The 24435-nt window shown below is 37.6% G+C and overlaps 1 protein-coding gene across 23 annotated transcripts; it reads left to right on the top strand.

Annotated features, from left to right (window-relative positions):
* Window positions 1346–22972, top strand: LOC109704321. Of its 23 annotated transcripts, none has more exons than XR_002214299.1 (17): window positions 1349–1428; window positions 1584–1872; window positions 2857–2944; window positions 3564–3654; window positions 3800–3938; window positions 5588–5738; window positions 8483–8601; window positions 8729–8830; window positions 15945–16098; window positions 17185–17417; window positions 17528–17728; window positions 17809–17897; window positions 17985–18092; window positions 18274–18700; window positions 20975–21018; window positions 22045–22096; window positions 22727–22972. XR_002214299.1 is itself a non-coding variant. In XM_020225074.1 (12 exons), coding segments are annotated over exons 2-8 (750 nt in total). In that variant the 5' UTR covers window positions 7770–8003; window positions 8483–8576; the 3' UTR covers window positions 17986–18092; window positions 18274–18700; window positions 20975–21018; window positions 22045–22096; window positions 22727–22972. The 23 variants fall into 23 exon arrangements, 1 of the variants encoding a protein (XP_020080663.1); XR_002214290.1 differs by having other exon boundaries at window positions 3383–3654; XR_002214306.1 differs by having other exon boundaries at window positions 1587–1872; window positions 3383–3938.

Genomic DNA, 24435 nt, shown 5'->3' with positions numbered 1-24435 from the left:
TCCGCCTTGCATAGATGCGCTTGATGGCCTAATCTAAGGCACTTACGACACCTCACTGGATCCCCGCAAACGGCGACGAAATGATCCTTGGCTAAGCATCTAAAACATCTTTTATCCTGGTTGGCGTATACAGGATGCTTTGGCCTTAGAAGAAAGGTGGGTTTCTTGGGGCGGATAATGGCGGAGCCGTGGGTTGTGTTCAGACCTCTCACCAGAGCCTCCTTATAGGTCCTCCGACTGGAGCTTGAAGAGTTACTCTCTCTGCCACGTTTGTCCGCCCAAAGAGCTTTTTTGGCACAGTCGTGGGCTACGTTGGTGGTAGGTCGAAGGTAGTTGGTTGCATTAACTCCATTAATGGAGGAAAGTGCGTTCCCAGAGGTCCCCGGCTCCCGAATACCTAGCTTGCAGCTTGAATCAGCATTCAGCTTCTCCTTACCTTTCCCCACCCGAACACCACCCAACTTGCTGCTGGAATGAGCCTTCAGCTTCTCCTTACCTTGCGCCACCATGTTCTCCATGGTTGTTCTGTTCGAAGCCATTCGATAGCTATGCCTTGTTGGTGAGATATCTTGTAGTATACTGAACTTTGCAAATCGCTAAAGTTCAGTGTAAAACTGCCATTTGAGAGGTTTTGGGAAAGTTTCAGTGGACTATTTTGGAGCAAAAACGGCACGAAAAATAAAGTTTCGAAACCAACCTGCAGTTTGGGCCAATTCCTTTTTCAATACTGGTACTGAAACTCTTGAGTCCTGATACTTGATAGATGTTCCCATGGCGAACGTTGGTGTTTTGCGAAACTCAAGTTGGGTACCTGTAGAGACCGAGGTTTTAAATATAAATTTTAAAAAAGTTAAGACTTTTCTATCTAAATTGGACAATTTTTAATAAAACAAAATTGCCACTTCAGAGGTCTGACAGAATTGTAAGTCATGAGAGGGGTTTTTCTTAATTTCGCTAGATAAAGTATGTTTTGGGGACAAACGTCGAGAGAGAAACCGATGAAATGGTTGTTTTTTTTTTTTTCCAAAAAGTGTGACATATTATGTGCCGAATTGTATGAGATGGAAATATTACTGTGCAAAATATACAAGTGGGAGAGTTTTGAGTAAGAAACTGTAAATTAAAATGCAATTCTTACAAAATTGGAAAACGGAGTAACTTGTGAAGGAGTTATCATTTCAATTATGAGAAGTAAAAATTTTTTTTGCAACGGAGAACTCCTGTGCGTAGAGGACTAAGAGAGGCCTGCACTGGCACAGAGAGATATTGTAGGGACTTCTCTGCAATTGTTACATTAAGAGATGGAAAAAGAAAGAACAGAGAAAATTAATATAAACTCTAGTTTTCTCTCTTCCCCTCTTTCCCTCTCCTTTCACTCCCACAGCCACCACTGTACCTTTTTTCGCTGCCGGTAACCCTCGTCAAGTGGTGAGCCTCATCTGAGTTCTCTCTCTCTTTCTCTCCCTCTCTTTTTATATTTCTCACACTATTAAGTTTTCTCCATCTCTCTTGGGTTGGCCGCAATCTCCGCCGCCGGCCTTTACCACTTTCTTCCTCACTCACTCTTCTCGTTCTCTCTCTAGAAGAGATGAATGATTGATCCGGCATTGTTGGAGCTCGGAGCTCGGATCCATCTTCTTCAAAGCTTGGAAAAGGTGGAGATTTTCAAGAGGAAGCTTTAGGAAGAAGAAGTCCTTCTCTCTTATGTTTGGCGTGCAAAAAGAGAAGAGATGACTTGAGATTTTTAGGGTTTGGTTTTAGGATTGTCTCAATGGAAAATTTTAGGGTTCTAACTTCACTAGAACCATTTTTAGGATTTTTCTTGGTGTTTCAAGAGATCAAGTCTATCTCTTTGTGCAAGAACAAACGAAGGTGGGGAATATCACTGAAAAATGTTTGATCTTCGCTTTGTCCTTAGTTTCCTTGGATTATTAGCATATATTATTGATAATAATTAAACTAAATGTAATTTTAGCTGTATGCTAGAGAATTAGGGTTTAGCCCTTTGTATGCTAATTAGAACAATGGACATGTGCATGTAAGTGTATTATGAACCTAGAATGGACGTTAAACATGTGGCACTTAAACTTGGGTCAAACTTAAGGTGAAACATAGTGACATGTGAACTCTAGATTAAATGTGAACTAGAGAATAAGTTACGTGTATTGGACATGGTTGATAACCCTATATGTCATTTGAACTTAGGGTGTATTAATGAGTGTTTTCGTGACCTTCTGAAAGTGTCTATTGGGAGTGCTGATTACCCTCGACTGCCTCGTGCCCATTGGGAGGGCCGATCAACCCTTGACTCCCATATTGCATTGGAGTGCCAATCCTCTCATTTCCATATGTGGTACTTGGAGGGACGGTCTCCCTCGACTGCAAGTGCCTACCAATTGCAGAGTCGTATGATCTCTCTCGGCTCTTCATGAGGTTTAGAGTGTCTACTGATAGGAGAGTAGTACGATCTCTCTTGGCTCTCCATGATGTTAGAGTCTCTACCGATTGGAGAGTAGTACGATCTTCCTTGGCTCTCTATAAGGTTTAGAGTGTCTACCGAGTAGAGAGTAGTATGATCTCTCTAGGCTCTCCATGAGATGTAGTGTCTAATAGAACCAATCAAATTGATGGTTAGAGATAGGAGGTAATTTGAGAAAACATATAACTGTTGGTATAGTGGGATCTCATTATATATATGAGGCATTGTAGTTGCAATTTAGTTTATTGCATTTCTATTGTACAAATAGATATTATTTTTTATCATTATCTATTAATGCCTCCTTTGGATTGAGTGTAGAGTGCCACTTTCGGTGGTTGCATCCATTGAAAACTTATTCAAGTTCTTACCTTTTGTAGTTTGTGGATTTTCAAGGCCCATTATTGCCGGAGGGGCGCGGGGCCGTGGCAAGGGTGTTGCGAAATAGTTAGACCGAGTCAATGTCTGGTGGGTATCAGCTTTTGGTAAAGAAAAAAAATTGTAACAATTTGGATCAAAACAAATATTGTAAACTATTAAAGTGTAGTATACTGGATTTTTAATATAGAAGCAAGTGTAAATAAAAATAGTATGAAATACTATTTTTATTGGATTTAGAGGAGGAAAAAATAATTCTGAAATGATTTGTGGTGAAATTGGAATAAAAAAAGAAGAGTTGAAATTTTTTTATAGGAATATGGCTTATACTACAGCTGAAAAATTGATAGTGGCGCAAATTTCTAAAAATTTGGGAATTTGTCGACACTATTTTTTTAAGGTTAGATTTAAAGTTTCGTATCATTTGGATATCCGAGCAGTGAAAACGGAGCCTAAATGCAATCTGTTAAAGATTTTAGTTGTTAGAGTTTTTGGTGCTGATTAACTTTAATTGAATATGTACGTCAGATTTGAGTGCAAATGGATATTCACAAGGGTTCCAATTAGATGTATCAGCTTAGAATTGGCCAAAGGTAGAAAACTTTAATTGTTAGGGACCTTTTAGCATTTTGTGGCTTAAGTTGTGGATTCCGACCATGCATCTGAGGATGTTTATCCTCTCCGTCTTCTCCTCCTCCGTATGCTCTAGAGAGAGAGAAAACGTGAGAGAGGAAGGATTGTAGGAGGTCCGAGAAGGCGATCGGCACGCGCGCACGATTTTCTGTCGCATCGGATTGGAGGTTGGTCTTAAAATATTATATTTTGGAGTCAGATTTTTGATGTATAAATTTTATGGTGGGATTTTGATAGTGCTTGTTAGGAGAGGGAATTTTGATGGGTTGTTAGTGAAATTGAGGTTAGCAAATGGATCTATACGTGATTTAGGAGCCGATTTTGCGGAATTTTCACCGAGGGAGCTTTCGGTGATTTTGGGAGCTTTGTGGCTGCCGTACGGACAGGGGACGCAGCGGAGCACTTTGCGAATTTCAACCATCATTTTCTATTCCTTGGATTCACGAGCTAGGTGGGTTCCATGTCGCCGAAAACTGCCTACTACCTACTATGTCTGCTTGCATGCGGGTTAAATATTAATCTATTTATTCTTGTTGCCTTATGTGATAGTCTTTGAATGTTAGTAGTACAGATGGATAATGATTTAGAATTTATGTAATTATGCTTCTATGATGAAATATATGGACAGTAGGTGGATAATTAATTAAAGTATGAAGAAGTTACACATGATATAGCATTGTAATTAGTACCAGTACATGGGGTGTTGAACTCATTTGGTTACTTACATATGAGTTATGTTTAATTTTATCGATCGGGCTAGAAAGAGTAGGAAGGCATGCTTATATAATTATGGATGTTCTATTATGAATATAGGGTTTATGTTATAGTATTGTGGATGAGTTTGACATTATATGCATATGTATATGTACATAATTATGTATGTTGGGAGAATAGTAATAGTATGGAATTGAGTAGAAAGAATGGATTCGAGTGGCTTAAACATATTAAATTCCTTCTTGTGTATTATGCTGTAGGTACTAGTTTAGGTCGGGACTGGCTGTTTGATATTATATGTATAGTGGATAAGTTATTTATGATACTTGCATTGTGATTGCTGCATGGTTATGATATGGAACATATGGAAATGGCTAAAGGGCTATCGGACAATTGATTTAGTTACTAAAGAATATTAAGATTCTATAGGTGATATACGACATATATGATGTTATGCCAAAAGGGTTCATTGGTCATTGACATACATTGGCTATTGCATTATGCATGCTATAATAAATGTAATTGGTGCCATGAGATTAGCATGGTAGTAGTAAATAGGTTCTAGACATTACGAGGCATATGACTGTACTATGTTGACATATGAGTTAGTAGATACTCTATGATTGTGCTGAGGGCGCCGAGACGATTACTTGTGATTTTTTTAATCATTGCATAGACTACAGTCTGTAGAGCCACATTGAGCTTGATAGAGATATGCTATGATACTCGTTAGAGGTCGCTCCCCTTCGAGTGCCGCTCCGGACACTGGCTAGCTATAGTAGAGATATTTGCCCTTGGGATGACAACCCACCTGCGGGAGTGGTGATCGGGCTGGGGGCAGAGCCTACGTGTTAGCGGCACACCTGCGGGAGTGCGGTCCGGGCAGTAGGCAGGCGCAGGCTTGACCGAACCTATGATTCGATCGTTGCGATTAGGCATTATTACTGCAGTTATTTGTTAGTATTAGCCTTGATGCATACTTTAGTCACCTTGTCTCCTATTTATTACATATGTGACTTTATGAGTTGGTTAGTTTATAATTGTATGATAATGTATTGATTAGGTTGCATGAGTATTAGTGGGTGATACCTTGCATTTATTATTAGTATTCTAATTGACGCATGACAAGGTTAGTTACAAATATGATTAGGTTACATTATACATTTCTATTGGGTACTGTAGCTGAATGGTGACGGTAGTATTGTGTAGAGGCATGATAGATGTGATTCGAATTCCGTTCAGCTATTATGTTTATTATTCAGTTCCTTCTCTATCTCTATCTTTGCCTTGGGTAGACCTAGTGGGCGGACCGTGGTTGTCGCTGACCGTACCCACTAGGAACTACTGTTTAGTAGTTCTCACACCATTTTGTGGTTTACTTTTTAGGGTCAGCTGAGTCGGTGGTTGTACGAGGTAAGGGGATCGCACCATAGATAGCGACTGCTACCTGTATCTTCCAGTTGTAGAGGAGCACCCAGCTGGATAGCTTTCAGATTATACTGTACATTAGCACTTGCAAGGCTCAGGCCTTTCACATGTATATTTATATTCTGGAGTTGGGATTTTATATACAGTGATTTATATGGTTTTACTACTATTTATAGTGCTCTGATACATCATGGATGTAGTTGTAGACTCTGAAAATGGTTTCATGGATGAATCTGAGATTAGAATTGCTTTGCTTCTATTTTGGTTTGTTGACGCTTCGTTCGGATGGGGGAAATTTTGTCTGTTCGATGGGTCTTTTGACGTCCCAGTAGGCTTCTGCTGTGGAATTGGGGCGTGACATAAAGTTTAAGTTGCAATGATTTAATTTAGTAGTGTTACACTCTGATGTTTTATTGTACTCTATTATGTATGAGATTGTATAGATTGGCGTATGATTCCGTTTCGTTCGAGTAGGGAAAGCCTTACCTGTTGGGCGGATCTATTGCACGTGCCCGAGCGGGCCCAATTGGCGGTCTCGAGGCGTGATAGAGAGGGTATTTATAGAGTTGTAACAATTCCATTTAAACCCCCAAACCCAAGGAATTGCACCAAAACACACTCACAGCCTGCATTAAATTTCGAGCACCTGGAACACTTTTGGGCGTCTGAAAGTCAAACCAAACGCTCAGGCTTAGGGATTCCGGATGCCCGCAGATTCATCTGCTCGTTTCTAGGAGCCCGTAGGAGATTCTGGATGCTCGAATATTTAAGCAGAACAGTAACCTGAGCTCTCGGTTGAGCGTCTGAAACAACCTTTAGGCATTTGCTTTCCCCATCTGAATGTTTTGGGCGTCCACAGGACAATCTGGGTGCTCGGAACACCACAAGTCTGAGCTCCAATATCATTTCCGGGCGATCACAAAACTTCCGGGTGTTCGTTAATCCACAGAAACTGAAGTTTCTGCAGAAGTTGGTGCCTATTTTGTGCCAAAACTAAACCAACTCATATAGAAAACCTCCAGAACTTTCTAAATAGTGTCAGATACATTTTATAGTGGGACCTTACTAATTTGCTTAAGTCCAGTATACTACACTATTTTTATATTTATAATATTTCTTAAGTCTATCAATAAAAAAAATTGAATGGAGCCTCTTGTCATGACTGGGTATTGATTCTATCGAGTTGGAATTGTTGAATTTAGTGGGTCTAGGATATGTAATCTAAACTTTCTCACAGCATGCATTGTGCTGTTCTAGTCTGTTGAAGACATGGGTGGTTCACTAGATCGATAGGCAGCTTGGCCAATTCCCTGTCAACTACAGCACATATCCAAGATTGTTTAAGACACCTGTCACATGGCACCACTTGACGTTTCTCAGGGCTCAGCCAATTAATTTGTCATTTCCTTTTGCAAACAAGTTCTGATTTCTATTACTTCCACTGGGACAATTACTCGTGCTTGGAATCATGCCATTTCTCTTGACGCTCTTCCTCAATGTTGTACGCCAATATTCGTCTAAAGATATGATGATTAATGCTCAGGACCAATTTTAGAACAATCTAATGTAGGTCTGGCAGTGCGTAAGGCAATCTTTATTTCACCTTGAATTTTTTGGTAAACATGGATCTCATTGTATGAATCTGCAAGAAATGTGTCTGAAATACATGTGAAACTTAATATTCCTCCAGATTTGATCTTGAAGCATCCTTTAGCAACAAGCTTTCCTCAACTTGGATGAACGCCCTTGATTGGTTTCTCAATCAGCTCTTCAATCAAACTTAGCTTTGACTGCAAAGATGTGGGAGTTCGATCATGATTTCTTCTCTATCTTCAATTGTAGTTTCAGGAGCTTGTTAAACTTTAACTTCTTCCACTTCTAAACTTTACTTGTTTGATATTCTGTGTGTGTTTATTTGTTTTTTACCATCAGCTCTGTATCGGTTTTCCCTTCTTGACTTCCTTTTATGCCTATATAAGTTGTTAATCTCTCTCTCTCTCTCTCTCTCTCTCTCCCCTTTTTTTGATAGAGAGAATTACGATTATTTCGAAAAGGAAAGAAAATAGTTTTAATTATTTTTCAAATATAGTTTAAGAAACTTAATGTAGCCTTGCGTTATTATGTTCACATGTAGTTTCTCTCGACTAGGAAGTTTCAGAGCCAAGTTGAGTTTGCAAGGACTGTGATTCTGGAATCAGGCAATCAATTCCTTGTTGAGCACAGGTGGTCAACCAATTGGCAGGACCTGTTAGCCAGTCTGTTGTCATATGACTGAATGCTACAGCTTAAAAACTGCAACAAATTTGTCACACAAACCCTGGTCAATCAGTCCTTAAGGACTTGTTGACCAATCTGTTGTTTTCTACAATCACAGGTTGTGGCCCCACTCAAGCATCTTGTGGCATCAAACTTTCATTTAGCATTTTGCATCGTAGTCCATTTTTTCTTTTTGTTTGCATTTGATCTAATTTCTCTAGGCTGCTTTATTAAGCTTTAGTTCGAACAGTTGGCTGTCTTATGATGTCTTAGTCCAAGTGTTTCTAGTCTCCGCTATATTGCCCGAGGAAACAAAAGGTAGCATCATCATGTGTGAAAATGTTTAAGATGAACATGTCTTAAGGAAAAAAGAATAATCTGATGTAGTGACTCATCAAATATGCAAAATTTCTGTCTCTCTGTGGAAAAGAAATAGCTTCTATCAACTTATTTGGGCTAATTTGTTTTAAGTATGATCCTTATGTTGTTGTAAATTATGTCGTTAAAGTTGGCCCTTTTACTGCTATGTTTTATCACTTTGATAAACCTTGCTTTTGTTTCATCTTCCGCACTCATGAATTTTCACTGTGAATGCAGTTTTAGAGGCCGAGTTAGAGCATGGGAAACTAAAATATGGAGGAGTTTTGAAGGATATCTACGACCTGAAGATTTTATTTAATTCTGTCAATCCATGCGTAGAATCTTCTCAATAATCGGTATCATTTTCTTGTCCTTCATGATTTACTTAATCCCCAAAGTGCATATTGGCTTATTAAGCGTCTTAACATTGTCTGAAATACGATGTCAAATAAAAAAAAATGTAAACGCGGATTTCTCTTAAAGGCGGTCTGCTCTGTAGAGGAAAGCATATATAGGCATGCCATTGGAGATTATATGAAGGTTAATTCTCTCGTACTCTTTGGTGGCAAGCTGTACTAGGAAGAGGTAATCCTTTCTTTTCTGTCATCCAACAAATAAGAACATTTTCACAATTTTGTTAATTCTGTAGTTGTAGAAACTAAAGCTCTTCAATTCTTTACTTCGTAGTGGGCTTTACAGTTGGTTGAAGCAGTGTCCGTACAACTTCACCTACACAGTAGAACCAAAATAGGAATTAAAAAAAAAAAAAAATCCCCAATGCTTTGAACGGGACCCCCGGCCCTTCAGCACTATTTTAGCATCGTTCGTTGCATCCTGTCTAGTAGATAACTAGTAGTTGGTTGAAGATCAATTTCTTGTTTTCTTGAATTGTTTTGCACACATAATAATGGTCATTAAACTACTCAAATACTTACCTCCGTAACCTAACCCTTGTAATAAAGATGTTCGTACTAAAATTTTACCTTTTTCATATTTTACAGTTGTGGCTACCTTTTTTGGTTTTGCACCACCGAACCATTTCTCAATTTGCTGGACCCAAATACCCCTAATGTACTAGTTCGTTTTGCTCTACGTCCTTCCCCTCAGTTCTTGCTTATAACCGACCGTCACTCTCCAGAATCAGTCAACTCAAACTGTAGCTCTCCTTCGTCACATGCGTGTGATTAGAGCTATAATACAAAGAAACTAAATTACTATTGTATACTTTTGATTTTGCTTTCAGGGTATGTGGTTCACTTATTTTAGACTGAAATCGAAATGAGATTTGTTGATTTCAATAGTCGTCGTTTGTTTTACATGAATCAGATTTTAATTTTCATTCCACTCTGAAATCGGAAGGACCCAATCTATATAGGGCATGTTTGCCTTAAAAGGAATCGAAATCGGAATAGGAACGGAAATGGATAGGAATAAAAAAGGGAATGATAGAAATAATAATTTATTTGGTTCATAAGAGGAATCGAAATCGGAGTCAAAATTATGTCAAAATTGAAATACAAAAAAATTAATTTTTTATTATAATTTAAATTTGTTATCTAAATTTTTAATGAAAATTTGAATTTACAATTTGTACTTAACATTTGAATTTATAATTCAAATTTAAGGTCAAAGTCAGAATTTAAATTTAAAACTATAACTTAAAATTTAAATTTTAAGTTCATATTTCAATTTCAAATTCAAAATTATGATGTAATCTAATAATGAATTTATATAATTTATATTTGAATTCAAATAATTATTAGTGGAAAATTTTTTTTCCTCAATTATTCCAGAATCAAAGTTGATTCTCGGCATGGAGGTGGGTGCCATTTTTGAGAAATTCAAATCCTCCGGAATAATAATTAAAATGTCTGTCACGTCCCGGGACCCAGCGGAAGCCCGCCCGGTGCGTGTTCAGACCCGCCATATGCCTACAACATATAAGGCGTCTACAACAATGGGATAATTAAAGCAATAATAAACAAGCAATTAGGGATATCAGAGCATGAATACAACTATATTCTAATAACAAGTGGATAAGTAGAAGAACTAAACAACTAACATAATCCAAAAAGTAAATACATCAAGTTCCAAATACAAGGTGCTAGATATACACAAATGGTGGCCTCTACACATAGGTATAAAAACTCTCAGTCTCTACCATAAATACGAAAATAAAGAGATGACCAACTAGCGTAAAATCTCCTCGCTATCTAGCTAGATGCGATCCCCTTTCCGGGATCCCGAGCCTCTCCTGGTGCGGATGGCTCTGAAATAAAAACAACAAAACAGAGGGCGTGAGAACTATTAATCAATAGTTCCCAGTGGGCAAGCCGCCGACCTTAGCGAAATACACCACAAGGCGATGGAGGTATGAGTAGTAAGTTCTAACATTTAAAAGAAATGAACAACATGTATAATAAGCATGAATAAAACTTGCTAAACTACTATGCCACTACTTAGCATGATGTAACACACTGGACCTTTGCAAATTGCGAGGTTCGAGTGTTTGGATGTATTTCGAGCTTTTCCACACTTGGTGGAGGGTTGTAAAATGTTTCCCGACCCGAAAAGTTCGAAATCTGGAACTTTGGACAAGTCCTGAGAGTTTTTACTCTCGGGGACCGGTCCCTGGAAGGAGAGACCGGTTCCCCCAGTGAGCAGTGTTGAGGCAGCCTGAGGCAACCGGTCCCTGGCAGGCGAGACCGGTTCCCGAACGCGTCTTCGCAGTGAGAGACCGGTCCCGCGCAGGGAGAGACCGGTTCCCGAACGCTGGTTTTTCGGGTTCGCAGCGAGAGACCGGTCCCTGCTGGGGAGAGACCGGTCCCTCTGGGCGAAAACTGCCCAGTTCGGGCTGATGTAATATTGGATTTTTGAGGGGCCTTTTGGGATTTTGTTACTTTAGAGGGTCTATATGACCCCTCCACCCTCTCTACTCCTCATTTCTCCTCTCTCAACCCTCTCTACACCCTTGATAGAGAAGAAGAAGAAGAAGGAGAAGGAGAAGAAGGAGGGGAGGAGAAGAAGTTTGGTGCTACTAGTGGACTTGGAGCATCCTCCTCACCCTCTCATCTTCCTTGGTGCTTGAAGGCTTGGACTTGGAGCTTGCATAGGAGGAGATCTTCACCCTTGGAGCTAGGATTGGAGCTTCTAAGGAGGTTTGTTGCCCATTTCCCTCCTCTAGACCTTGTTTTGATGGTTTTTGTAGTTGGAACCCTAGAAATGAGATTTAGGGTTGATTTTTGGGGCTTCTTGATCTAGGGCTTTTGGGGTTAAATTGATTGGTTTAGAACCTTCCTTGGGCTAGGATTGGAAGGGTTCTAGCTCTCTTTTGGAGCTTTGGGAGAGATTTCTACTCTTGAGGTTAGTTTTGGCCCTATTTGTTTCTAGATTGATGTTTGTTCTTATGGTTGGTCGTAATGCCCTCGTATCTCTTCGCTGATCACTTTTAGGTTATCTTGAGGCTCGTGGACAACTTTGTTCGGCGAATCGAGACCCTACGCGACGGTTCGGTGGGTTTGACCTAGCCACACAATGAGAAATTCTCATTTGTGCTCAACTTTGTGCCGTTAAATGAAAAAGCATGCATATTCTTGTTATATGTATTTATTATGAATTTTAGAATGCTTAACATGCATAGGTTATGTGTAGTAAATTTTGGGACCTCTATATAGTAGAGAGCATGCATGTGTGGCCTAGCATTCTAGTTGCGATTTGAAATTGTAATCCCTATTATGAAAACGAACCTTGCTTTCATGCATTCAAACCATATACCAGATGTGACATTAGGGATTTTTGAAAGCCTAGAGAGGCTTAGGGACTTAGATGATATGTGAGATTGGGCCAATGTCATGAAGAGGCATTGGGGCCCGGGGTATAGTGAGCATTAATGTTAATGTCTTAATTGGAACATGATTAGTTGTGGAGCTTAAGTGTCATAAAGAGGCACCAAGCAAGTGTGTGTTCGGACTTCACATTATGACTTGAACTAGATCTTTGGGATACTAGTGACTATACCATGTTAGAGACATGAGGATTGGGTACTTGAGACCGTGACCTTGCTTGTTTGCCATTTGTGCTCATTCGCACATGCTTGTGAGGGTCGCTCCCCACAAGCCGGCACTCCGGAGTTGGCCTATGCGATTTTTATTCGCTCGTGCGATATTGAGAAGCCTACGGGGTCGAGTAGGACAGACACATTCCAAGAGTAGGGATGTCGGGCTACCACAGGCACTTAGGCGGCACAAGCTGGACTACCTTTGGTAGGTCCTTAATTGGAAATGAAAATCGATACGGTGTTGAGAATGGATGATCACTACTAGATAGGTTTAGTAGTTGAGTTACATTTATATGCTTTTAGCATAGTGTTTAGGCATGTAGTATACTTGACAGTTACCTATTTCATCACAGTATGCTTGGTTGCCATGATAGAGCTTATACATCATGTATGAATAAAGGGTTGTAACAGTAAACTATTGCCATTGGTTGCTTTTCCTTACGAGAGAGTAGATGTACAACAGTTTGACATTGTGCTTATGAGGGATATAGTAGTATAGCATTTTACTTATGCTCTCTCTTTCAGCAGTTTATTACATGCTCCTTTTTATCGCTTACTATTATTATCGTTGCTTACCCTTATTTTTGGGGCCTAGTGGAGCAGGAGCTGAGGTCAGTAATTGCCCACTGGGGACTATAAATTATAGTTCTCACGCCCTCTTTTTCTCGATGTTTTTCAGAGCCTTCCACTCCGGGTGAGGCCAGGGATCGCGGAAAGGGTATCGCCTCGGGCTAGCGCGCTTACCGAGGGATCGTTCGATAGGTGGTCTACCTCTCGTGTTTTCTTTTTGTGAGAGGTTGAGAGTTTTACCAGTGTACTAGAGACCACCATTTTTGTATTAGAGGCTGATACTGTATAACTTATGTTTACTTTTATGTATTAGTTATGTTCTGTTACCTTGAGTATAGATGTTTAGAACTTTACTCGCTCTGATATCATTAATTGCTTGTTATTTCATTTCTCTTAATTGTTCCATCTCTTGCTTTTACTTCCGCTTTTCTTGTAGACGCCTTATATGTGTAGACATATGGCGGGTCTGGGCACGCTACCGGGAGGGCCTCTGCCGGTCTCGGGGCGTGACACATGAATTTGCACAAGTATAATTGTTATTCTAACATGAATGAGCATACACATATATAAGTAGCATGATGTCCACAATGCAACTAGTAGAATGTCAACATTTACAAATAGTCTAATGTCCATTTTGCATTTTAGTTTAACATTGTTCCAATCATATAGGACCTACACAAGGTAGTCCAGCTTGCGCCGTGCCTAATGGCCCCGTGGTAGCCAACATTCCTATCCTAGGAATGAGCCTCCCCCACGGCATCACATTTCGGCGCCCAATCCCGCAAGGGTGAGCATATGTCGCGATGGCTATCTCCGGAGTGCCGGCTTGTGGGGAGCGACCCTCACAAGCATGTGCGAATGGGCACAACGACAAGCAAGCGTAATCATCCGTCTCAAGTCCAATGTCATCATGTCTAAAACATGGTATAAAAGCTAGTGACCCAAAGGCTTATCACTGTGTCATCATGTAGAAGTTTAACCATTCACTAGGTTGAATGCTTCTTTATGGCATTTTTGTCCACTATGTCAAACATGAATTTTATGTCCAAGAGCATATTATTCTAGTCATTTTCATTTCATGAAACATGATTCCAACTCGTATAAAAAAATGCTATTAACATGCATGAGTACAATACACAAATCTATCTCTACTACATAGAGGTGATTTTTCATGAAACATAGTACATGTATTTTAAGCATTCTAAAATTCACATATGCTCTATCTAGCATGAATATGCATGAATTTTTATTTTTACAACAAGTAAAATAGCATAGGGGGAGTTCACCAATTTCGGTGAGGTCAAACCCACCAAGAACTCCTTGCGACCTTTTCGTTTGCGCGAACGAAGGTGTCCTCTAGTCTCCTAACTCCCTAAAGAAAATTCTAAGAGGGTTAGACGAAACGAACGAGCACCCAAAGTGTTCATCGAACGAGCACCCAAAGTGTTCATCTTTAACCAACCCAAGAGAAGGGTCAAAACTCACCTTAAATGATAGAAAACCCTCCTAAATCCCAAATGGAAGCTAGAACACTTCTATTCCAACCCAAATGAAGGTTCTACACCTATCAATTAAGTTCCAAAAGCTACAAATTAAAAATTTCCAAATAAACTCTAGATTTCTCATTTCTAGGCTTATATACAAAAATCATCCGAAAACATGAACTAAAGAGAAGATCAAGCTTACTCTCTTGAAGTCCCAAACCTAGCTAGGAAGGTGGTAGATTTGAAGTTCTCCCCTCCAACAAGCTCTAAACAAAGCTCCAATGCTTCTCCAATGGTGGAAACCCAACATAAAGTAAGGATGAGAGGAAAAGAGAGATCAAAACAAGCTAAAACCAAGAAAAATGTGAGAAAAACTAAGGGAGAGGGTCCTCACCTGTGTTCTCCACGAATTAGGGCTCAAAGGAGCCATCTAAGAGCTGTGGGGGGTTATATAGAGAGGTAACAATCTCAAAAAATCCTCCAACAACGTGTAGTCTGCACCTGCACTGCGTACCGGTGACACGGGGAAGAGTACCGGTACCAAGCAGCAGTCTGCGCAAACCCGCAAACCCGGCGGGTTTGCGAGAAAACGCACTGGGTACCGGTACCAACCCGATGCAGTACCGGTACCAGGTCCAGTACCGGTACGGGACCAATGCAGTACTGGTACTCTGCCCTGCAGAATTCAACTCGAGAGCAGCCCAAAATCTACAATTTGGAGACTTTGGTGCTAAGTTTTCACCCTCGCTCTTCGGGATGCGAGTCATGGGTCAGAACACAGTCAACGACCCTCCAGAATACCTAAAAAAACTCAGAACACAGATCAAACACTCAAACCTCGCAATTTTCAAAAATCCAGTGTGTTACAATGTCAATCTCTCAATCCAAACACTAACAATTAGAATGACTTATTCTCATTCTCATTTAAGTATTTTAAACCAAACATACCCTTGCGACCCAGTTTGTTTTTTAATCTGGGATTAACCCATTCCAAAATAAACAACTCAAAGCTCTCTCTCACAAACATCTCCCTGTCCTCTCCATTCATCACACCTCTCTCTTAACAAAAATTCTCTTTCAAAATTCTGAGGGCTTGTTTGGTTTACCTATTTTAGACCATGGAATCGGAATTAGATTCATTAATTTCGATAGTTGTTTATTTGTTTTATAGGAATTGGATTCCAATTTTCATGCCACGAATGAAATGGTCAAATCCTGTGACATCCTAATAGTCCCACGTCGGATGGAAATAGGATTGTCATTGGGTTTATAAGAGAACTCCATCTTAGTAATAATAATTGGACTTAAGCATTTTGGACCGGTGGTTTGAGCCCAACGAGTTATTATTGTTAACGGGTCGGGTCGTTACATTTGGTATCAGAGGCAGAGCCAGTTCACCAGCCGGAAGTGTGAGATGAGTCTTGGCTGAGCCACTAGTTTATTTAATTTCCACACCTAAGTGATTATTATTATTATTATTATTTGTACACTAGAGATCATAGCAAAACATTATCACATACTTAATTTGTTAAACTTTTCTTTATTTTTTTATCTTCATTGTTAAGATAAACCCTAATCTCCACCGCAGGAAAAGTTCTCGCCGACAATTCGAGTCTAAGCGTGCAGCAACTCACTAATGGATCCAAATTGATGCTAATCGCTTCTCAAGGCCTGCATCAAGGGGTAAATTTCTTCTGGGGAATCGAAGTATTTAGTGTTTTAGTTGCTGAGAGTTTATCGAGGTCAATGCTCACTCCCATTTTAAAATCATATGTCAATGTTAAGTAAATATTATTACTCAAATTTCTTTTTGCTTTGTAAGTCTATTTGCATGTGAAACTACTTCATAGCTGTACTTAGTAATTTTTTCTCAAATTTGGTGTACTCTATGATTGTGACTTGCCGATTTCTTTTTTAGACTCAATGATGTATAAAAAATTAGTCATGAGATCTTGTATTAAAAAATACAACTAAACTTCAATAAAAAATAGTTGAATATAAAACAAAATTGAAAAATCTCAAAAGACATTTCTTATGTACTTTATTTGATTTTTAGAAATGTCTATGAAGCAAAGCAACTTACACTATGATCTCGTGATAATTTCAAAAAGAAGTTCATTGCACAGAGTCAAGAACTGTGAAATGTCATAGCTTACTTCAATCAAAAGATACACATTTATTTATATGGAATTAACATGTACTAGTAGTTTGTCAAAAAGCTAAATGAAGAACAAGCATCCTGTATGTCCAATGTTTTATTACCAACCTTTCGATTAATAAGAATTAGTAATTTGTCAATACTTTAGTATTTGATTACATCATCTATATTTGGTATTCTATAGGTTTTTTGCATAGCCCTATATTCTAAAGTCTATTTGCTATGAATCAAGTAGAAAAGTAGTTTATATGAACTATAGTGCATTTTGAAATGGATAGTTCAATTTTAATAATTTTAGTTTGACCATATTATCTTATATTATGTTTAATCATTTCAATGTAGGAGGATGGGAATTGATAAAAGCTGGATGAGTCTTAGGAACCGAGCATGTAATGAGTATGAAAAGGGCATAGACATATTCTTAGATTTTGCATTTAAAAGATTGGGAAATGTGAAAAGAATTCGTTGTCCATGTGCTAAATGTTATAATGTTAGACTCAAAAGCCGAACGGAAGTGAAGTATGATTTATTTTGTAATGGGATTATTCAAAGTTATACTAAATGGCATCATCATGGTGAATTGTCAGATGAATCAAGTAGTGAAAGTGATGCAGAAGATGTCAATATCTTCTATTATCTTCTATTCAACTTGCTCTACATTATGTTGCAGCCAAGAAGAAAGGAAGGGGACCTACTACAAATCCAAATACGAAAAAGAGAAAAGAGGAAAAGAAAGGCAAAGTGGAATTTTCAAAACGCTTGGGTCGAGCTGTGGGCGGTCTTCAGCTGGCAGAATTTATTACAGAAATGGGAGTCGTATGGCGACAATATGCACCACTTAATGTTTACAAATGGGCTGAAGGACCTATGCCTTATAAGGATAAGATGTGGGATGATTTAATGGTATGATATTCATTTTAAATTTTTTTAACCATTAAATATACTTTTTGTTGGCTCGTTTAATCATATTATATGAATGCTTTGATTAGTTGTATATATTTACTGTTTCTTAGGAAAAATATGATGGGCTTGCTGGTTTTAGAGATGAAGTGATGTATAATTTCAATCATATGTATAGAGATTGGAGACATCGCAAGCATCTACATTATAATCAATTTCTGACAGATGAAGAAAGGCTTCAAAATTGTCCAGATGATATTATAGAATCAGATTGGGCATCTTTAGTTGAATACTTTGGTTCTGTACCATTTAAGGTTATTAATTTATTATACATGTTATTAGCTTGCAAGAGTTATTTTTTCATGCAAATATGACCCTACATAATTTTTTGTAGAGAATGTCGGCGCATAATAAAGCAAATCGAGCAAAACAATCATCTCAATCTGTGGAAGAAAATCATTTGCTACTGTCCTATATGATATGGTGATTTTGTCAATTAATTCAATTTATGGATATCTTTTTATATTATATTAATTTTATGACATCAAGGTTTTAATTTTAAATTGATAGAGGGATCCAGAAACGGAGGTTGATCCTGATTTAACTGAATATTGGAAGGCTACACACCAGCGAAGAACTGATAATTCTTGGTGTTCTGAGAAGGCTCAAAATGCTATGGTATAGCAACATTTTTTTGTAGCACAACTTTACTACATTTTCTATATATACATGTATTAGACTTGTGAAATCTTAAATAGAAATTCAGTTTTAATTATACATGTATTAGACTTGTGAAGACGAGCATTTTTCTCTAAATACAAATATGTTTCATATTACTTTTGTATCTCATTGAATGCAGAAACAATTTGAGCATGTAAGAAAATCACAAGAAGAGTTAGGTGATCCTCCATTATCAACGGAAGAACATTTAACAAAGGCTTTTGGTGCACGCTCGGGATATTTTCGTGGTTTAGGATGTGGACCTAAGCCACCAAGTAGTAAGAATTTGGAAGCTAAAGCATCAAAAGAGGCTATTGAGTGACAAATAGAAGAATTGAAGAATGAGCTGAAGCAATCAAGAGAGGAGAATGAAGAGCGAGAAGCAAGCCTACAAAGAGAAAAAGATGAGAGAGAGGAGAGGTTTAAAAAAGAAATTGAGGAGATTAAGGCCCACTTTAAAGCTGAATTTAATGAACAATTAAAGATAATTGTTCAATTATATGGAGCACCGACCACATCATTCCCTCCTTCCACTCAAAATCATTAGTGGAATTTCTTAATTGAAGGTAACTATATATTCTATCTCATGTTATCTTTTACTTTTTATATTTTTGCGCTTCAAAGTAAAACTCCAGGTGCGTTGACAATTATCTTTTGATATGCAAGTCAGTTGTTTGCTCTTGTGCAAGAAGTGCATGCCTAGATTACATTTATATGTTTAATGCGGTAATTTTGGTTGGCTATTTAGTTTCTACTTCAGTTAAGTTATTAAATGCATTTGTGGCCCTCAAACTGAATGTTTGGTAGCTAGATTTTGTTTTGGTAACTCAGGCATTGGTAATAGCTATTCCTGTTTGCGATGTAATCCATCTAGTTGAAGTGCTACTCCTATCTCATTTGTTTTCTAGTGCTCTGCCATTCTCGTCGGACCTGTGTCCATTCAGCTTTGAACAAACTAAACAAGCTCAACACTTTGGTGCATCTGAGAACCTTCTTGTTGTTGAATAATTGAAGTGTACTTCTCTTCAATCTTCCTCCCATGGTGATTTCTCTTGTACTTTTTTCGTAGTAAATGAACTTTTTATCTCTCCTGAGCAGTACACCTGTCATCTTTTTTTGCCTGATTGTGTGCTCATGATCTTGTGACACTGCACAGCTCCAAAACATTACCAGTTTCCTGCTGCATTATGTTGTTCTCTTTACCAGTTCAAGTTTTTTTTACTCTTATGCTCACTATGAATGTTAACCCACATACTGATTAAACAAAGATCATAGGTGGTGTCTGCTGCAGGGGAATGTGTTTTTTTTCTTATTCTTTTGTTATATTACCTTCATGGTTTCAAGCATGACTGTTTACACTTTTCTTAGACTTATTTCATTATGATGGATGTTAGCTTTTGCACGAGACATTCAGAGAGATTATTTTTGGGTAAACCCTGCACTGCACATCTTTGAAGTTGTTTCATTGTATTCTTGGTTTTCAAATGCTGCACTGCACATATATAAACCCTGCACTGCACATCTTTGAACCCTCGACTCATCTCATATTTCACTTACTATTGTTCATTGTGGTTGCAGCACTTTTTTAATTTAGAAATTTGAAGGTTTAATTGAAAACATGAGATATATGGAATTAGACTAGTGAATCGTGGTGCATATATGTATGTAATGCACAGCAGTTGCATGCAATGACTTTTACTCAAGCCGTAAGTAACGGAAAGGACAAAAGTGAAACACTTCCTTTTTCTTTTGCATGGGTATGTGTGTGAAAAATTTGTCAAAGAGCACCCATAGCTCTATTATTTAAGCAGTGTGCAGAAAATGATAACAATCGAGAATATCCACAGAATAGTTCTTTAGGTTTCTCCACTTTGTCAAGTTGGAATTGTCCCGATATTTTGATGCTTCATACCTGCGGCATCTTGTGATACTTGGTTTTGCGTTGCTTTAGTAAGCTTGTCAATGTTATTTGATGAGAGCTGTTTGGACTTTTAAAGTAGTAGCTTTTCACTACAACATGGACAGCATTTTTTTTACTGCAGTAAAAATAAAAGATTTAATTTAAAACTTGTTTTTATAGTTTTAAAAAATAGCTGCGTGTTGTAGTAAAAGCTTTAGACTCGTTTGCTTGCGGAGCATCTATTCTTGAGTAGAACTGTTCCAAAGTGACCAAGGAACAAGGCCTAGTTTGGATGTTTGGTGTTCAAGGGCTTCCATGTTTATGCTTTGATGAATTTGAGAGGTTCAAAACTGCTTTGAAACTCTCCTTAAAATGGTGGTGGGTGGGAATCGCCACTCTCATCACTCATCACTATTTTATTACCGTGTTAGGGACCCTAAAACTATTTCATCTTGGATTTATCAAACAGATCAAAAAAAGCTGCAAATCTGAAATGTATTGTAGGAGAGCCTGTTTGTTGCACTGTTTGTCATTGAACATTCAGCTAAGTTTAATTTAAGCAAGTTCATTTGTGAGTTACAGTTTGAAGCACTGAACTTCAGAACAGTTGGCAATGCAAATTTTGGATTCTCTATTCTGATTTTAAGGCCTCTATCTGACGATTTTGACAGTGCGATGTATGAGATGTACTTATACACCGGGGTTAATTGCACTACAAAGTTTGAATTCAAGTTCGTCACAAAAAGTTTAACCCTGACTTCATTTTCACCCTTAGAGCTACAATTTTGATAAAAGTTAACATACTAACATAGTGGCGATCTTGACATAATCGTTCGCACGTTTAGATGGTAGCTGATTTGTCATTAACTTGCATGTAACCCTAAGCTTACTTTTACAAAAGCAACAACTAATTAGAATTGTTCTTTTGTTTCTCATGTAGGGTCGAGATGTCTACATCCTGGTAAGCTTATTGTCTACATCCTGGTAAGCTTATTTCTTGTTGTTGCCTTCTGGAATGCATAGATCCAGGATATGCTTGTTTTGGTTTTGTTTCGTTCATATTTGATTTGCCTTCTGGAATGCATAGATCCACATCAGTATTTGTTTAGCATCTAATTTTCTGATTCTGAAACTTTGACTCATCAAAAGTTTGAGAAAGAAACAACAAACTAGTATCTACTAAACACTTAGTATGTTAGGAATTAGGCCATACCTCGCAGTGGAAGTTAGTTTGCGCGAATAAAGGTTATATTACTTGCTTAGTAGGCCAATTTGGTTCATGAAATGCTCTACCAAAAATCGCGACAGGAGCAAATTCCGCCCTAAAAATGGTGAAACCGATTAGCATCTCTCAAGACAATCTGTCTATGAGTAATGCGACAGGCGAATTGTTATTGATTTTTTTTTGAGAAATTAACTGATTAGTTAATTTTTCTGCATTTCGTCGAGGTATCAAATCAACAAATTTGTTGAAAACATACCAAATTTATCCTTAATTTTCAGCTAAATAATAAACCCTTTTGCTATGATTTTTCAAAGTTTGGGGTCTAAATTGGCATCTCCACTTATGAATCAGCTCTTTACTTATATTCCACTTTGTGAACTTCGAAAAACAAGAAGCTGGGACAGACCCTTTGTATGCCTTGTTCTTTATTATTCTTATTATTATATGGTAGCCGAAGTGGCTGCATACTTGATATTTACCGAAGCATTTCCGTGTCAAAAGAAGTGCAGCTAAAAGCTGTACTTGATTGGACATTAATTTAACTTCCCTCCGAGAGTACCAGTTTTACATTTCGTGCACTTTTTTTTTTGTACATATTTAGATTTTTAGATAGTTATTATTTGGATTAAGTTTCATAATTTAGGATTTTTAGGATACCCTGCTTGAGGTAGCTTTCCATTTTTTGTATTTGTGCAATACTGTTGTCAAGTAACCAGGGTTCTTCTTTAATCTTGAATGTTGCTTATAGTGGAAAAGATGATAAGATTGTCACTTTTCTGTTGCAGGTTTAATTGTTGGAGGACTTGCTAATATTTCAAATACAGAAACTAACATTAGGTTTGCATTGCTTATTTCTCATTCCATTCATGTTTGTATGCAAATGTACGACGCAAAATGTGTGTGTTTGTGTGCAAATTCACATATTGTTTGAAACAATTAACTCTAAATGCTTAAACTGTTAGCAGATGGAAGGACCATGTATTTTTAATTGTAATAATTGTCCCTGTTAGGTCTGGTCTCGCAACTTATAAAATGCCTATGTAGTGGAATCAGGAATGGAAGGGTGGGGTTTCAAAACTAAAAAGTGGAGTGGTCCAGCTGCTTTTATACCATGTGAAGTAACCAAGTCCTATACAAGCTGAATCTGTTTGTGAAAAATCGGCTTGTATTTTCATGCACGACACAAACATGTATGGACTTAAGGATGTGTGATTTCTCGACATCTAGTGAGAGTTTCATATACTTATTAGGGAAAATGAAGTCTCAAAGTTACTCAGTTTTTTTGTTATTCTTAATGCTCAATATTTGGTTACATGAACTGAATTAATATCGATTTCTGTCTGTTATATAGTTCATAGCCAATATTATTATCTACGTACTTGGCCTCTTTATTCTTATATTATTTCCGTTATCAATTTAGGGATCAACAAATATTGAAAAGCTAATTTTTTTTATTTTTATTTTCAGATTTATAAGATGTGGTGACGAGAAAAATTTTGGTCGTATTTTGGCGATGTATTGAATCAAGTTTAAGAATTTAGACATATTTTGAAAACTTTATATTTGATAGCATGTGGAAATGACAAAAACATTATTATTGTGTTTTGTTTTTTGGTTGTGTTGGGTGATTGTATTAGGTGACAATGCAATGATACTCTAACATGGTTTTTGTGAGACAATTTAAGTTACTTATTTGCCTTATATGATTATTTATACTCTTCTTAACATTTGAAGTTTGATTCAGTCTTACTTATTTGTGTGGATTAATTTTATGATTAAATACTTATATTGATTCAATTAGATTTAATCTATATTGGTTCTAAGGTGTTTGAGACATAGTGTTTGGGTTTAATTTTATTTTGAGAGGATTAAATTGAAATTAAAGATTAAAATTTAAGAATGAGAAATTTTTATAATTATAGGTTATTTTTTAGCAATTTATACTAAATCAATAATATCTATTACTACCAATTATTTTATTTTTAAATAATTTTAGATAAATAATTTTAGATCAGAATAGTGGCGACAATAGTGCCACCATATAACTGGTACCGCTAATTATCTAACTTTTAGTGGCGACAAATTGTCGCCACCAATTATTTCGTGGCGACAGAATGTCGCCATAAATTATCTAACTTTTCGCGGCGACGTCATGTCGCTACTAATTCTCTAATTTTTGGTGGCGACAGCATGTCGCCGCTAATTATCTAACTTTTAGCGGCGATATTTTGTCGTCACCAAATAGTTTTATCGACGGGTTTTAGGCGGTAGCATACGGCGATGAATTGTCGCCGCCAAAATGTTTTTCGAGGCGACAATTTTGCCTATGGTAGCGACATTTGTCGCCACTAAATCTTGTACCTGTAATAGTGAGACATGCACACGTCCGGATATTGCTTTTGCCGTTGGATTACTTGGTAGGTATCAAAGTAATCTAGGTATGGAGCATTGGAAGGCTGCTAAGAAGGTTATGAGGTATTTGAAGGGAACTTTGGATCATATATTGATATACAGAAGATCAGATCACTTGAGCTGATCAGGTACTCGGACTTCGATTTTGCTGGATGTCCAGATACCAGAAAGTCTACGACTGGATATATTTTTCTGCTTGCTGGTGGAGCGATATCATGGAAGAACAACAAACAAAGTGTTACTGCTTCTTCGACCATGGCTGCAGAGTACATTGTATGTTACGAGACCACATCACAGGCTATTTGACTTAGGAATTTTATCACAGACTTAAGAATTGTGGACTCTGTTAGTCGTCCAATAAAGGTTTTCTGTGATAGTTCAACTGCGGTTTCCTTTGCCAATAATAGCAAGATTATAGCAGGGTGTAAACACTTGGACACCAAATATCTTGTTGTGAGAGAGAAGATAGATGAATGTTATGTTATAATTGAATACATCAGTACCAAGTATATGATTGCAGACCTAATGACCAAGGGGCTGGCACCTGGGTCATATACAGATCATGTTAAAAATATGGGTTTGATTAGTTCTTTCGATGTATAAAATTGTAATACTTATTTTCTTTCAACAAAGTTAAAGTTTAATGCAGTTGTGTTGGACCATTTAATAGGCATAAAGTTTTGTCTGTTATCGAATGGACATATAGTTTTAAGTTCATTCATAAAGTTGTGCCATATAAAGTACTCGATTATAAGTTGAAGATG

Source organism: Ananas comosus, linkage group 2, assembly GCF_001540865.1.
Source record: "Ananas comosus cultivar F153 linkage group 2, ASM154086v1, whole genome shotgun sequence".
Lineage (NCBI taxonomy): Eukaryota > Viridiplantae > Streptophyta > Magnoliopsida > Poales > Bromeliaceae > Ananas > Ananas comosus.
Note: the sequence above shows the minus strand (reverse complement) of the source record. Positions and strands in the feature narration are given on the sequence as shown.

What these genes read in the sequence shown, in the direction of transcription:
- LOC109704321 (XM_020225074.1), top strand. Translation starts at nt 8,577, where the DNA reads ATGCGTAGAATCTTCTCAATAATCG. An exon ending in GTTGCTGAGAGTTTATCGAG is followed by an intron (nt 16,099 to 16,856) that starts GTCAATGCTCAC and finishes ATTTCAATGTAG; the next exon opens with GAGGATGGGAATTGATAAAA. An exon ending in GAGTCTTAGGAACCGAGCAT is followed by an intron (nt 16,904 to 17,184) that starts GTAATGAGTATG and finishes ATTATGTTGCAG; the next exon opens with CCAAGAAGAAAGGAAGGGGA.